The 17,839-nt window shown below is 34.0% G+C and overlaps 1 protein-coding gene across 5 annotated transcripts in view; it reads right to left on the bottom strand.

Annotated features, from left to right (window-relative positions):
• Window positions 1-3,660: 3,660 nt before the first annotated feature.
• Window positions 3,661-17,839, bottom strand: part of LOC128546144 (uncharacterized) — a 35,876-nt gene continuing 21,697 nt past the window's right edge. For 4 of the 5 annotated variants that reach the window (XR_008367629.1, XR_008367627.1, XR_008367626.1 and 1 more), the window contains one exon: window positions 14,154-16,572. Coding sequence is in view for 1 of the 5 variants with exons in the window: in XM_053526078.1 (XP_053382053.1) it covers window positions 16,462-16,572 (111 nt within the window). In the remaining 4 variants the exon portion in view is untranslated. Of the gene's footprint in view, window positions 4,064-14,153; window positions 16,573-17,839 lie in introns of those variants that run through there. The other variant, XR_008367628.1, reaches the window with a different exon arrangement.

Here is a 17,839-nt window from a genome sequence, read left to right as displayed (position 1 = left end):
AAACTTTGCTTTATCTAGTCAGTGTCAAGATATCACTTTTGCGGGAACTTTTGAAATCACTTATTTTATCAAAATTTTGCATTTAAATCATCACCATTGTATTGGAAATGTCTGAACTTGGAAAATGAGTGGTCAAATCAAAGGATATTATCCTGAAACAAAAAAGTTATTGCTATTTTTCACTTTTACAGCGCTTCAGCCGGAAATTTTGAAAACATTTTTTTCCCGAATTTTTCATTGAAACTGTTATCATTGTATTGGAAATGTTCTAACTAAGAAAATAAGTGTTAAAATCAAAAGTTTTTATCCAGAAACAAAAAAGTTATTGCATTTTTTCAATTTTCCACAAGCTGAATTACACTAGCAAACGTCATATTATATGACGTCAAGTCTGCACGCTCTTGCTCTTTCCAACGACTTTTTCCTAATTTTCTGAACAGGTAGGATAAATAGAATATTAAATTACTGTCTGAATAAATTTAAATTTATTAGGCTCGTCTACGAAAAAATATAAGGCTCGGCAGAGCCTCGCCTAATATATTTTCTTCAACTCGCCTAATAAATTAAAATTTATCAGACAGTAATCTAATATTCTCTATAACCATGAACAAGTCGAAAGATTTCCTGCGGCCAGAAGTTATACAGACCAGAAATTGTTGACAGTAACTTATGGGTGAGTAACGTACTTTTTTATTATACCATTACGCTTTAATGTAGGAAATATTACTCCATTCAACACGATTTACAAGTAGATCTATGAACTATGTATTTCTTAATTCTGAAAGTTATTGTTTTGAGCAAAAATAACTATATTTCCCTTTCATGTATAACACAACTTTCAGCTCAACTGGTCACATATCTTTACTGTTGAAATACTTTACAAGAGCTTTCACAAATGTGGTTCATGCCTTCACCTGGCCTTGCTTGACAACACAGGACCATAATCCAGGAAATTGAAGAGCAATTAACACAAAAACCCTCATGCACAACAAGGTATCAATATTGATCATTACTGAAAGTTTGAATAAATTATATGAAATAATGAATGAGGAATTCAGGTCACAAACATTTCTCTATATATCATATAGAGTGCCAGCTATATTGCAAAAACGGCGTTCCATAAATGCGATATGCCAATCGCATATCGGTAAAAAGTCACGTGAAATCACCCATTCCCCATGTGCTACACTACTTGTTGCATTCCAATGGCCAACAGCACTTCCGGGCGAGGATGTTCGACTTCTGCTCGTTTCCTGTCCAGGTCTGAAACTTGTGCACATGAGCCACTGTTCTTTAACTTTTGTGGTGAATCGATGGAATATACATTAAGATATAAATGCCGACTGTTGCATGTTTCCTGTTGTCTTAAACTTTTATGTTGAATCGATGGAATATACATTGAAGATATAAATGCTGACTGTTCTTTAACGTTTCCTATTGTCTTAAACTTTTGTGTTGAATCGATGGAACATACATTGAAGATATAAATGCACTGCATGGAGAATTGTCCTATATCAGCATGAATCGTACCTGGAAATTATTAGTTCCAGTCCGAAGATATCACGCCGCCATTTTTACCTAGCATGAGATAGGAACAAGCGGATTTCAATAGAATGCAAAGTGATACATACTGAAATGCGGTCGGGTAAAAGTAAGCACGTTGCTGTCGAGAAAATGCTCTAGGAAAGGAAAAAAAGATTAGTACTATTTATATTTGGACTACTTAATTGTGACTTAACCTGCTGAGGCTTACATTCTATTTGGTAGTGATCAGCCTATGAAAAATCTATGACAGTGTAGACATTTTATGTAAGGCATATCCAAAGGTCTTAATTGCTGCTTATGTATTGTACGAAAGTAGAAAGTTTTCATTTTAAAAGTGGTTTCTTGTGTTCAAAGTGAATTTACCTCTGAATCAGGAGGGGTAGAGTTAGACATCTTTAAAAAATACTGAGATACATGCGGTAAAAGTTCTCTATTTTTCCTTCATTCTTTAGATTACATATTTTGGAAGAAATAAATTCCCGACACTGGGGGCCTCAAAATGACTACCTATTTTAAAATGTAATGATTAAATCATTTAAAGACGTGGTAAATAGTAATGTCAATTACTTGAATATCAAAATGCAAAATGTCTTCAAAAAACGTTAAAGTGTTTTTGCATTCCATTTCTGACATATAGCACAGATCAACAAGAGCTCCGGAGCAATATACGCCCAAATGGTTTTATCAGTGGAGGATGGGAGCAAAATTTAAAGAGCTCGACTGTTGAAGCCCAAAGGACAGGAAGAACAAAGGGAAGAACTTTTTTAAAAAAATCAAAGTCGACAGAAAAAAAAAATCTAAGTCCACAAGAAAATCCTTACCAGGTAAATATATGTCAAAATACACTTAACAATTGGAAGTATCATCCATGTTGTACCACAGAAAAGTGGTCTTGTTTTTTTTTCCTACGGCCAATAATAAAAAAGTTACAAAATAGGCTATTTGTAGTAACATAAAAGGGAAGTAATTCAATAAGAAAATATATTGTAAGTGAAAACAAAAAATCTGCCTAATAAAAACAAGAGCACTGCAATACACAGCAATATACACACAAAACAGTCATATGAACTTTGACCCCTTAATATGACCTCGACTTTGAAGCAAGCCATCCGAAACACGCACTCTACAGAGTCTGCACATCGTCTTAATGTAGAGAATGTGCCAAATTTCTTAAAAATCCTTCAAGCAGTTCAAGAGTTACAGAACAGACTCGCAACAAAGTCATATGACCTTTGACCCCTTAGTGTGACCTTGACCTTAAAGCAAGCCATCTGAATCATGCGCTCTGCACGTCGTCTCAATGTAGAGAACATTTATGCCAAGTGTCTTTGAAATCCTTCAATGTGTTCAAGAGTTACAGAGTGGACACGAAACTGCTAACCGACGGATGGGCGGACAATGTCGTCATAACATAATACGTCCCTTCGGGCGTTTAAAATTGATTGATGTGAACATCTACTTATTTCGCGTCCATAAACAATATCACTAATAAAAATCTATAAATTTCGCAAACTGTCACACGAAACAGTCTTGGTTTCAGAATTATCTCATTGTGAAATATCACAGTTTTTAAATATGTTCGAATGCACTATGGAGTGTCTATTGATTATCTCTCATTAATCTCGAGTGGATACAATTTTACTATTAGTCTGGTAGTGGACCCATCACTGGTACGGACCTTCGCTGCTCTCACACGCCCATCTCCGCCAGGAATGTTTCTCAACAACTGCGAGTTTCCACAGTAATCTAGGAACTTCATCGTGCACCTGCACAATGTCGCCGCTGATAATCAGATTGCTGCCGGTTTGCGTATGTCGTTCTCGTAATGACGTCATTCAAAATTAATTTGCAGGTTTTAGTGACTCTTTATGTATTGTTTAGGTGAAAACTTTGTTCTCTCAAAATATGTTTGTGAAGGTGGCCGTGGTATATATATACTCACAATATGTTTGCAAAAAAACATCTCTGTAACATACAAACTGTTTTTAAGGGAATTAACCCTTGTATCTTTGAGAGATCTGTAACACAGTATTGCCGTTACCATATTATTATATTATCATATTAAATACTATCACACCTTTCATGCTCCTGTAATTCGTTTTTGTAATTAAAAATAGTTAAACTTGGATTTGGATTAACTATACATATTTATTTTATATTACTTTCAGACATTTGAATTTCTGAAACTGCAAGAATTACCTTATGATTCAAACATTAAACACCAGAAACTTATAAAATTAAGAACATCTCTAAGGTTTTTAACCCTTTCCTGACCATGCCCACTGAGGCGTTGGAGAGTACATTGTCGAAGTCAAAGTGCTAGTCTGTAAATGTGTGATCTGAGAAAATTAAATTATTACCTGCACAAAAGATATTAAAAATAGAAATATAAAATGGACTTCATGTTATCAATTCATTTTAACGTGAATTTAGACACTGGAACGAACAAGCCAGAATTCCAGTATCAGTCAATGGATGACTTCCATATCGGTGTACACTGCCTAGAGAGTTGCCTAACCTGAAAAGGAACAATGAATACAAACAACAGTGATCCTCGGTCATACATCATTTAAGTGCTTGATTCTTATATCAATTATTAACCCTTATCCTGCTACATTTCTATCCATCTTTCAATTTGAATAGTACCATTAACTGTTAAATGGGGTGCTTACCAAAAAGTTACCAATTGAAAAGCAAACGGTGCAGATCTTGATCGGACTGCACAGAAGGCATAATCAATCGTGTTCAGCATGATAAAAGTGAAAGAACAACCACACTGTGCTTGCCAGTCGATGCACTATAGAAGTCGTATTTAAGCCATGTATATAAATCCAAATTTGTCATCTTTTAGACACAATCATATTATTCTTACTTTTCACAAGGCAAATACTATAATATTTGAATAAGGCAGTCTGAAAGACAGCTAAATTCCCCGCCACTGTTATGGATATTGAAAGGGTAAACCTTTGACCTTGAGCTGTGACCTTGACCTCTAACTGACATGACTGACTCATGCGTTCTGCACATGATCATGATGAGGTGATCATTTCACCCAAGTGTAATGAAAATCCTTCAAGGGGTTTAGGAGATACAGAGTTGACACAAACCTTTGTGACCTTGACCCTGAGCTGGCATGGCTGACACAAGAGTTCTACACATTGTCTTGATGAGCTGATCATTTGACCCGGGTTACATATGAATCCTTCAAGAGGATTAGGAGATACAGCGCAGACACAACATGGAAGGCTCAAACCTTTGACCCTGAGCTGTACCATTGACCTTGAGGCAACATGGCCGAATCACAAGTCCTGCACATTGTCTTTATGAGCTGATCATTTGACCAAAGTTTCATGAAAATCCTTCAAGGTGTTAAAGGCCTAGATTCACTACAATATAAGTGTCCCCCCCCCCCAAAATCCAATATACAACTCCCATCCTATCTGCTGCTTATCAGCGATTATGTAACAGTAACTGATTAGAGGGCAATTAGCACAGCAGGGACCCCTAGACCATGAAGATGTGTGCAGTGGAGTTGAAAGAAATTAATTTTTCTTCAGTGAATGTGGAATGATAATAATAAAAGTTATTATTTTGATATTATATGATATAATATCTATTACTTTAATGTTATAATAATGATAATAATAATAAAAATAATCATTATTATTATTATTATATTATATATAAGATGATAAAATATACAGTGATAATATTAAAAATAATAATGATAATAAAACACAAGTATAGTGAAAACTTCATGAGTTCTTTGTGCTGACAAACAATATTTTTCCAACTAGAAATTGATTTTCTTGTATTCATGTAATCAACATTATCTGAATATAAAATTATTGTGTTCCATCTATACTCAATTTTCATTTTCAGTGTGTTGCCAAAAGTGACTTTTTTTAACTTTGAAATGCACATTCTGTTTTTTTTTTCAGTTTTAGACAAATGTTATTTACAGTATTCTGCAAGCTTTGATTAGTGAAATTCACATTTTTCTGAAATATCACAATTCTCCAGACAGAATTTGAAAAAAATAAAAACTTGCATATTTCTTTAAGTATGTTTCTCATTATTTCATTATTGTGGAAATAAGCTTCTGATTATTTTATTATTATGTTTGATCATCAAATATTTTTCTTCACATAGAAATGCCAAAAAAACAGTATAACTTTAAAAGTTATCAATTATTTATTAATTTAAAATAAATTACATTGTTTCCACTTCTCACTAATTGATACACTTGTAATGTAGACTGACTCTCCAATAAACAATGACCCTTGTTTATTGGAACTATTCTGTGCTGGTCATTAGCCCCCCAACTGTGCAGGTGAAGACAGAAATCCCTTGGCCCACTACCAAAATCTAGGCCTTTAAGGATGTGCAGTGACTCATAAGTTCTGCACATCGCCTTGATGAGATGATCATTTGAAGTTTCATAAAAATCCTTCAAGGGGTTTAAGAGATCTAGAGCAGACACGAAAGTGTTACAGACAGACGAAAGGAGGGACAAAAGGACGAATGGATGGAGACCGTTTTTATACTCCGCCCCCACCACCACTCGTGGCGGGGACTTAAAAAGGAATTAACATCAAGTTGTTCCAGTCCAAAGGTCTTTAAGATCAAAGGCTAAGTAAACCAAAGCAACATATTACTGAGATATCCAGGACTCAGCGGAAAACACAATTTGCATAAAATTGCACGAGTGGTTTTCAGGCAACACAGAAAACAGTACGGAACAGAAAGCTTTATTAGAACATTCAACTATGGCAAATTCAACTAAACGTTCCTCCTTCTGTAATTTGAAACAAGAGGACCATGGTTGTCCTGAATCGCTCACCTGTCCCCACATGACCCAGTTTTGAACTGAGTATGACGTCATTTTATTATTATTTGACACAGTGACCTAGTTTTTGAGCTCATGTGACCCAGTTCTGAGCTTGACCTAGATATCATCAAGATAAAAATTCTGACCAATTTTCAGGAAGATCCATTGAAAAATATGGCCTCCATAGAGGTCAAAAGTTTTTTTTTATTATTTGACCTAATGACCTTGCTTTTGAAGGCACATGACCCAGTTTCGAACTTAAACTAGATATCATCAAGGTGAACATTCTTACCAATTTTCATGAAGATCTCATGAAAAGTATGGCCTCTAGGGAGGTCACAAGGATTTTCTATTTTTAGACCTACTGACCCAGTTTTGAACCGCATGTAATCTAGTTTCAAACTTGACCTAGATATCATCAAGGTGAACATTCTGACCAACTTCATGAAGATCCATTCCAAAATATGGCCTCTAGGGATGTCACAAGGTATTTCTATTTTTAGACCTACTGACCCAGTTTTTTGACCGAACCTTACCCAGTTTCAAATTGAACTAGATATCATCAAGGTGACCAATTTTCATGAAGATCTCATGAAAAGTATGGCCTCTAGAGAGGTCACAAGGTTTTTCTATTATTTGACCTAATGACCTAGTTTTGGACCGCATTTGACCCAGTTTCGAACATGACCTAGATATCATCAAGATGAACATACTGACCAACTTGCATATATTTCCCATGAAAAATATGGCCTCTAGAGAGGTCACAAGGATTTTCTATTTTTAGACCTACTGACCTAGTTTTGACCGCACGTGACCCAGTTTCAAACCTGACCTAGATATCATCAAGATGAACATTACCTAGATACTGTCAATTTCAGAATAGCGCGCCGTTTCAGTGTTTGCATCATACACATTTAGTCACTGACTGATATCGATTTTCCTATCGTGAGTGGCTAATTTTGTAACCGTCATTTACATAAACTCCGCCCAAGACGCGAGCCAAGTTAAACTGAAAAGCCTGTGATAAATGTATTTATGGTTTCTAAAATGGATGATATTATAGCTTTTAGTCGTATCTCAGACTCAGTTTCAAAACAAACATTTTTGTACGTGCTCTCAAACGGATTACATTATGTCTGTAAAACTGAACTTAATTAACGTCGCATTCTCCCGATCATTTCACGTATACATGATAAGTATTTTTTTCCTGTCACCGATGTACATCGATTTCCTTGTGACAAGTCGATAAAAAAAAATGTGTATTTTTATCGCTTGGTCAGGGATCTAAGTTTACATTAGTAAACCATAGTCTGATGGGCATCACTTTTCACATTAAAAATTATATATTTAGTTTAAACATAAATACCCTGTTTACATACATGACTCAAGTTATAAAGGTAATAGCTCTAAGGATTTCTGTGTGTTTGGTAATCCAGCAACATGCAAATTGAAACTTGATTCGGGATTCATGACTAAGTAAGTCTCCTTGCCAAGAAACTTGCTCACGACGGAAATTTGTTCTTGAGTTTAACGCCAGATTTCAACAGTTCTTCTTTGATGTCGGGTGGTTAGTTTATTTAATTAAGCATCGCTCCTGGGAAGAACCAGTACTAGACTCTCGTCTCCGTAAGAAACTGCAAACTTTCTCACATAAAGAAATATGGTCGGTAGGAAGGCTCGAACCCGTGCCCCCCACCCCAGTCAGTGAGAGTTACAGTGATTTCAAGACAACGACTAACCACTCGACTATGGGAGCAGTCAACCGATGGATGGGTACTATAATTCGGTTTCTAGAAATCACACGACAGATGACGGAATTCTATGAAATAATGTATATTTTTTCATATCGAAAACTTTTCCAATGAAATTCTAATCGATGTCGATCCTTTGTTTTGGTATTTTACAGATTATGTCGTAAATACAAAATAGATTCTATGTAACTTACGTGTCTCAAAAGATTTTTTTATTTAAAACTGTGATAGTAAATATGCGTCTCTATGTTCACAGCGTTTGTAAAAGGCGATCTTGCTGATACTTTTCCTGTCACAAATATTAGTTTTTAACGATCGTACCATCTGACCATGGCATTTAATCAGAATCACAAGACTGTGCTTTTGTTTGTTTAAAATCATAACTATAATTTTCCTATCGTAAGCTTGTCTGACTTCGACAATTCTCGGCGTCAAACTTGGAAAGATCAAAATAGACAGCATCAAGGCAACCTAAATTAACCCACTTGAAACCTGGAAGACTGGATGTGGTAATCAGACTCGGAGGTATAATTATAGTGAGCACATCACTTTATATTTTTTACCGACAATCGGTTTACATCGCATCGTAGGAAAGGAAATACTTATTAGTTTTTATTAAAAAATGGCTGCGTGTTTATCTCACCATTTACAGTCCATAAAATAAACAAACGTGTTTGTAAACATGGACGGATCCAAACAGAAGGGGAAGAAGCATTTTATAGAAATAAGTCGATGGCAAAATACAATACATATCGTAGTCCTGACCAACCTATAAACCGGGCCAGTCTATTATGTAAGTACAACAACATGGTTGACCCATTTAAACGAGCTGTTACAGTAGTAATTTTTGAAGCAAAAATGAAAATAAAATAAAAATGCTAAGACTGCACTTGATTTAATCGGTCGCACTCAGCGCACGTTGCGCTCTTTACAGAATTGTCCGATACACATGTGTAGAGGAAAGGAATTACTGAACAAGACTTAGTGCTATAATATAACAGTGACCTGAAAGCATGTTCAATAGAGTGACATCTGAGTCATAATTGGCGCGCTAAAATAGCAATCAACATGACATGTAAACTCGACAATAAAGCTTTTTATTACAAAATCTAGTGCATGATCTTAGGTTTCTATTCTCTGTGTAACAAGAACGAAATGCAACAAGCTGCGCTCTTAACCTTTAACCTGCTAAATTTCTATAATGAATTTGTCCATCTCATCGTTTAATTTGGACAGTACCATTTACTGTTAAAAGGGGTACTTACAAAAAAGATACTGATTGAATGGCGAACCGTACAGACCACGATCAGACTGCACGGACGTGCATGCTGATATTGGTCTGCACTGGTCGCAAAGGCAGAAGCACTTGCCACAATCAGGCTAAAGGTTGAAACGGAAGAAAGGCATTATACAAACATGTGCTAGGTATTACCAGACGTTCACGATTCTAGGGACAAAACTTTCAGTTGTATTTTGACAAGTTACTGCATGTAGTTTTAAATAAATATTGCCGAGTTTGTTTTTTCACAATTGAAAGCAAAGTGGGTAAACGAACCTTATAGTTCAATGTGGAAGACAACATGGATAATAAGCGGTATTTTCCGCGTTTGAAAAAAAAAATCCATGACTGACATCCGTGGATATAATACAAAAACTACATACAGTTCGCTTTTATAAATATCATGTTTGTAAACATTAAAGATTGCATTTTGTAACCTTAACTCCTGCTTCCTTAGTTTAGCGTTTCTAGTTTAAGAAAAACTTGAGCACAAGCTGAAACAAAACATAATAAATAATTAGAAAGTTCATTAAATGTAAGTAGAGAAATTTTGGTTTGAAAGCGTGTAAACAAGTATGACCTGGTAATCGAACTGTAGATACATCAATTCAAAATAAATGCATGAAACCAGCTGTGTTGTATTTCGTCGAGAGTTGCTTATAAATACAAATTATACACATCAATGTCGATCTTCAGACAGTTCAGATCTATAATGTAAATAGTTTTAAGTGTATATATATGCTGCGTAAGTGTACATGCACTTGTATGATTATGCAGGATTATCCTGAAATAAACTCCCATAATATTTCACTTTTGTAACTAACACTTTACGACGTTGCTTTCCACTGCTACCGATAGAAATATACGTTTGGGCAGAGCAAACTACAAGCGTCATCAAATTACTCTCTTACCGATTACTAGAATGACAGCTACGTCATTTACTACCTGCGTTTGATGTAAATGCCCATTCGGAGAGCTTTTCTGAAATTGGCAGTATCATAAAGTTGAACATTTTGACCAATTTTCATGAAGATCCATTGAAAAATATGGACTCTAGAGGTCACAAGGAATTTCTATTTTTAGACCTACTGACCTAGTTTTTAACTGCATGTGACCCAGTTTCAAACTGAACGTAGATATTATCAAGATGAACGTTCTCACTAACTTTCATAAAGATCCCACGAAAAATGTGACCTCTAGAGTGATCACAAGCAAAAGTTTACGCACGCACGGACGCTGCGCGATCACAAAAGCTCACCTTATCACTATGTGACAGGTGAGCTAAAAATAAGAGAAAACAAACAAAAATTAATCCAAGTTGGAACATATCAATTATAGTAAAGGCCCATTTGAAAGATAATCTTTGTTTGTTTTTGGTTTAACGCCATTTTTCAACAGTATTTCAGTTATGTAACGGCGGGCAGTTAACCTAACCGGTGTTCCTGGATTCTGTACCAGTACAACCCTGTTCTCCGCAAGTAAATGCCAACTTCCCCACACGATTCAGAGGTGGAGGACTAATGATTTCAGACACAATGTCGTTTATCAAATGGTCATGGAGACAATTCGCCCCGCCCGAGGATCGAACTCACGACCCTGCGATCTGTAGACCAACACTACCTACAAAGCTAAGCGGGCGGTCTTAAAGATAATGACTGAACTGGAATATTGTAAATGGTGAATTGTATGTTATACAAGTGTATTAATTCTCACAACAGCGAAAATGTCTGTCATGCATTTGTATATATATTCTCTCCATTGGCAAAAAAGGCTTTTTGTAAACATTTTTGTATCTTCAACATTTTTTTTATCATAATGACCGTTCCTTGAGCAAAGCCCTGGTCTTTCAAGAACATTCAAGCAAAATACAAATATACAACAATGTCAAGGATACGTGCATTATTCAAACAAAGAAAATCTTTAGAATAAAGGAGCCTGATTCTGCTAATTTCACAGCTATAAGCAATGCTGACTATTTCTCTTATTTGTCTTTTCTATTTATAATGAACACTGCTAAAAAAGCAAGGGAAAACCTGAATTATTGCATTGATCATACCTAAAAAAAAAAGAATGTGAAATTATTGTCGTTCTGCATTAATTTTTGTAAATTTCATGGTTGGCTCAATCGAAGGAATAAAATCCCAATAAAAAAGTAACCAATAAATTACTTATTCAATTAATTAATCAATAAATCAATCAATTTATGCCCAAAAAATGATATCCAAAAATTCAAGCCTCTAAGAAGTACATGTAGCAGCATTTAAATCATTTGTAATTTCATGGTTTAAATTTTAATCATTTTTCCTGTATGAGAACTTTGAAAATAATCTGTACAGAAAAGAAATGGCATGAGATTATTCAACTTTATTGCAAAAAAGTCAGAGATTTTGGAGGCTTAAAATTGCTACCACTGAAATGTTTAGACATTTAGACGTATGATCTTATCACACCAATTTATGAAGTATATCATGGTTATTATTAGTTACAGGATACGTGATATACGCTGTAGCTCGAGCCCGATATAGATTTTTGAGACAGCATATATCCTGTATCCTGAAAATGGCACCTCATGTGTCAACAAAAGTTGACAAACTATACCATTCAAACATGTTTAAAATTTAGCTATCATTTTTGTACATTAAACAACAGGTCAAATCTAGTATTAACTAAGGCACTTATCATACTGAAGAACTGGGCAAAAATCGATTCTATTATCTTTCTTTGTTTATTGAGATCAACGCTATACCTTGTTGTCTCCCTTCGACCGTCTAGCTAAATATCGATCACTATCGGATATTTTTAGCGAGTGTTCAGATCGTTATGGTTCGGCTATCTCCGCTTATCGTATCACGGGAGGTGCCGATCATAAAAAAGGATTATAGATTAGAGATCTCCTGTAAAAACGTAGTGAGACGGGTGATTTATTTTACACCAATTTTAAGTACCGGTAAAACAACAACAGCAAATATAGTCATCAACTTGGTTTAATTCTGTTTTTCAATAATGTAAAATACGGAACGGAAAAAAAGAAGACACTACGTTATTTATTCGTTTATTTTGCATAGTCAAAGAGCTATAAAAAAGTGTTTATACTTCTTTGGCATAGTATATGAAAATATGATCAACACTATATTATCTTCTTTATATTTTACATTAAAGAAACTGACACATAAAAACAAATATAAATACACAAAATCATGTATATTAGGCGAGCATAACATACAAGTACATGAAACTACTATTATCTTAAAAAATAGAAAGCAGGAAAAAAAAAAATATATATTTTAAAAGTGTTTACAAACTTGACAATCTCATTTTCAGTTATTATAAATAGATGTGAAATGCGTTTTTATTATTATTATTAATCATATTTAACTTGTCAAAATTAATTTTGCTATGTAATGAACATTTGAAAAACATATTGTCACACACTGATGAAAAATGAACAGAAAAACAAACTAGCAAACATACTTGACAATGTAAAAGGTATCTTTTTATGACACCAGAGCCTGTTAATTGGAAGTGTGACCTATTTGCCCCCGAGCTAGTCATTGTGTAATAAAGTAAATTGCGAATTATGACTTCTCAAGGTTTCTCAAAAGGGACTGACTGACTAATTTAATAAATGTCAGATTTTTAAAATAAAAAGTGGAAAACCTAAGAATAAAACAAGCACACCATAGAAAGAAGTCTTTTAGAAAAGATTTAGGATAAAGTGACGCTAATGTAGTGTAAAGGTTATTCATAATAACTATCACGGATATGTTTACTATATGAACAGGGGATTACAGATTTTTCATCTTTTAGCGCGTGCTATACCTTCTTGAGATTAGCTGTGTGTACATTCAGTTCAATTCAATTTCGATTTATTGCATAAATTCAATGCCTACAGCAAGTGAAAGCATTATATAATATGGAGCAGAGAAAGTACATAATAATTTTCAAAAGAGACAATAAACCAAAGAGCTATAAAAAATTAAAAATGTATTTTATACTTCTTTGAATAAACTAATAAATCAATAAACGACAATGTTTCACAATGTTGTCACAAAACTTCTATAGTATAATATTTTCACTCTTAGGCGAACTTTTAACACGTGTTCTATATAGCTATACTTTAATATCGAACAATTAACCTGTATTCAGAAATAATTCTGTTAATCAAATACAATTAAATACTCAATCACTGTCCCATTACCTTATGTATCTAACAACATTTGTACTTGAAAATGAAAAAACTAAATATTTATTGTGTATTTAAGTCTCGTTCATTAAACATGTTACAATTTTCAAAATGCTCTTACGCAGTCACCGAGATTATTGTCTGTGTAATAATATTTATTATTTATTTATTTATTTAATATCCTCCATATATATATGAAGATTACACATATAAATACAATTTCAGACAATATTGATTACATCCAAGTAAACACATATAAACATATTAGCAAAATAACTGATCTTTGGCTACTAAATTCTACGTATGTACATATACTTTTAATCAAGAATTAAATCTTGTTAATTTAAAAAAAAAAAAAAAAAAAAAAAAAAAATATATATATATATATATATATATATATATATATATATATATATATATAAATATACACATAAACCAATCAACGACTATACACAGCAACAATTCTGAAAAAATGAGTTGTCATGCAAATCTTATAAATATTCATACCAAAAAAAAATATATATATATATATTTAAAAATCATAACAAAAAAAACAACAAAAAAAAAACAAAAAAAAAAAAACGACACCTAAATTTCATACAAGTCAAACATTAGGTCTCCGCCATTCTGATATCCCTTTTACCGAAACGAAATATAAGAGATTCAGACAAACGTATTCTAAAGAGACTTTTACAGAATATGTTTAATTGCATGACTAGTATAAATACAACACATATTTACATCGCTTTTTCCTCCATTTAGTATCTCTTATATCGAAACGAAACGAAATGTAAGAGATACAAACGGACAACTTCACGGGTATTATGTAAAACATAACTTAATATGTACAGCCAGTTTTCCTTAGTAGAATAAATTTATGGTACTAACATTTATTGAAACAGTCTTTTATAAATCCTATTCACATATATCAAAAAGGCTTAAGAATATTGTGCAACAGTTTTAATGTATTTGCTCTGTTACTTTCATTGGGACAGTCCTCATTTAACCGTGTGAGTTGGAATAACAGTGTTTTGATTTGGTCCTCAGGATTTAAGGTTATCCAATTCCGGTAAAAATGGACGCCATGTGTCTGTAAGAGAAAATTCCACAGCTTATACCTATCACCGCTTCTCGCTGGACAGTAACATACAATATGTAACAAAGTGTCATTAGTGATTGCGTTACACCCAGTACATGACCGTATAAATTTCTGCGAAAAGAACATCCCCATCGCTCTTATAACTGATATACAGCAGGGGGCTAATGATGGGTTATTTTTACTTAATTTCCAAAGTTCACACGGCCCATTATCGTTCAATATTAATTCATTAAAGTCTGCACATTTCTCTGAAAGACACTGTTCTATTTGACGTCTTGACATTTGCGTAATAGCCTGTTTGATTGTCTTTTTCCATCTGTACTTATTTGGGAAGCTCCCATACCAAAGGTATATGGTAATAGTTTGTTACTGATATCTACAAGCAGTCTTGGTACGCAAATATTAATAATTCTAGTAGATTATCGTCTTTAGCTTATTTAAGCACAATTTCGAATTAGAAAAATATTTAGAGTGTATAAAGGAAAGAAAGTATCAAATTGCTCTTTCTCAATTTCGATTATCTTCGCATAAATTGGCGATAGAAACGGGAAGGTATAACAGCATTGATAGACAATATCGTTTATGTTATCATTGTAATATGGGTATGGTAGAAAATGAATACCATTTCTTACTAGTTTGTCCGAAATACAGAAATCTAAGAACGCGATTTTTTAATTATTATTATTGTAGATGGCCAAACACAACCAAATTTATCAAATTATTAACATGTGAATCTAGAAAGAAAATGGTTAATGTAGCTAAATATATATATTTTGCTTTTCAGCAACGTAATTCAAGCGATGTTAATTAATGATCGTATAATATCTAGCTAGTTTTTTTTACATCAGCAATCATGTAACAATGCTTGCAGCTATTGCAAGGTTTCTAGTTAATAGACAAAATGTATCAAAAATATTATACATCATTATAATAGTTTTTATTTGACTGGAAGGGAACTGAACAAAAGAGGTTCTACAAAATAAGCTACAAAATCCTTTATTAAGACCGTTGAAATATGAACAATTGACCTCTTACCTAGACATAAGCAGATTTATCTGGGAAACAAGTCAATAGTCCATTCTTCCTTACTTAGTTTTTGAAACCATGTGACCCAGATTCGTACTTGACCTAGATATCATCAAGACAAACATTGTGTCCAAGTTTATTGGACAAGTTATATTCACAACTGTGGCCTATTGATATTCACAAGCTTTCTCATGAGTTTCAAATTTAAATTGTGGTCTCTAGAGAGTTCTCAAGATTTTCCTTTGATCTGGCCTAGTGACCTAGTTTATGGCCCACATAACTCAGTTACAAACTTGACCTAGATATCACCAAGACAAACATTCTTACCAAATTTCATAAAGAATTGGTCACAACTGTAGCCTCTACAGAGTTCACAAACATTTCCTTTGATCTGACTGAGTGACCTACATTCTGACTAATTTTCATTCTGACTTACATTCTCAGATTCTGACTAATTCTCATGAATTTCAAACTTTAATTGCAGTCTCTAGAGTGTTCACAAGATTTTCCTTTGATCTGGCCTAGTGACCTAGTTTTGATCCAACATATTCCAGTTTCAAACTTGACCTAGTAATCATCAAGACAAACATTCTGACCATGCTTCATAAAGATTGAGTTACAACTGTAGTCTCTAAAGTGTTCACAAGGTTTTCCTTCAGTTTGAACAGGTGACCTAGTTTTTAACCACAAATGACCCAGATTCAAACTTGACCTAGAAATCATCAAGACAAACGTTCTGCTTCTAAATTATTCACAAGCTTTTCCTTTGATCTGCCTGCTGCCCTGGTTTAAGCCAGGTTGTCTGATTGTGTTCGTCCTATATTTAGAATGGCTGTGGTTTCTAGCTGATACTGCAATCTGTAACCAGAGTATATACATGTACATGAAAATACAATTGGTATGAATATGAAATACAACAGAATCATAAAATATTGTCACAATACAATTTTGTGTTTTTTGGCTGTTTAATGCAGACATATGACATCTAATATTCTAATTTCTTTTAAGAATAACAAAGACTTCCAAGTTATTATCTATTAATATAGTAATAGCTTTCTTGCAGAAATGACATATAAAATGTTTACTGTGTATATGGTTGACAAGAATGTCAAAATGAAATGATATTAAAATACCACTAAATATACAAAAAAAAAACCTTTCAAATGAAATGTTTACATTATTTTTGTACCCTTTTTCATGGTGTTTCCACATACCTACTGGTGAAAGGCAGAGCACAAACAGAATGTGTATCATATGTGTAGATTGAACAAGAGAGGTCATTAGTAAACATGAGGTGGGGGAGCGGTAGTATAATGGTCAAGGTGTCGTGTTGATCACCCCGGGGGTCATGGGTTTGAGACCCAATGGGGTCAAGACCACATTCTCTATTCTAGCATAAAACTGCTGTTATTGTCACTTTTTAGGGGTGTTTTAACAGGAGAGAAAACGTGTGTTAACAGAGAGATTCTCGCGCTCACGTGCTGTTATAACACCTTTTTATATATCCACGTTCCGTGGCAAAGCGTAAACGCATTACGGCCCCAAAACGGATAATTCAAAAGGAAATGACGTCAACGTGACAAAACAATGTAGACTTTACCGCGCATTTCATGGAAATTCAATGACGTTGAGGGACAATATATTAGTTCACATGTTTTTTACGCCTTTTCTGCTAGAAAAGCATTAGCGCATGTTCTTTTCATGTTATAACATCTTCAGAATCCCTCAGGAATCGTTGGTACCTTCGCCCTAACGGGCTTGGGTACCAACCAATCCCTCAGGATTCTGCAGATGTTATAACACGAAAAAACACGCGTTATCCCTACATTATGACATCAATACTGTGGACACAGATGTGGTTCAAATAAGCTTAAAGATTCCATCACAATTAAGATAAAATGAATATGTGAATTAAAAATGAACACCCATGAACTGCAGTGCCCTTGGCTGTGACCTTGACTTTTGATGTAAAAATCTGATTCATGTACATAGCACACAATTTCTCAACATGATTTCATCTGTGTAAGGTATCATTGGAATTCTTTGAACTGTTTAAAAGTGAAAACTCAAAACACTAAGTGCTTAGCATGGATGAATTTACTAACATATACGTGTAGATGAATTT

This window comes from Mercenaria mercenaria, chromosome 16 (assembly GCF_021730395.1).
Source record: "Mercenaria mercenaria strain notata chromosome 16, MADL_Memer_1, whole genome shotgun sequence".
In the NCBI taxonomy this organism is placed as follows: Eukaryota; Metazoa; Mollusca; class Bivalvia; order Venerida; family Veneridae; genus Mercenaria; species Mercenaria mercenaria.
Note: the sequence above shows the minus strand (reverse complement) of the source record. Positions and strands in the feature narration are given on the sequence as shown.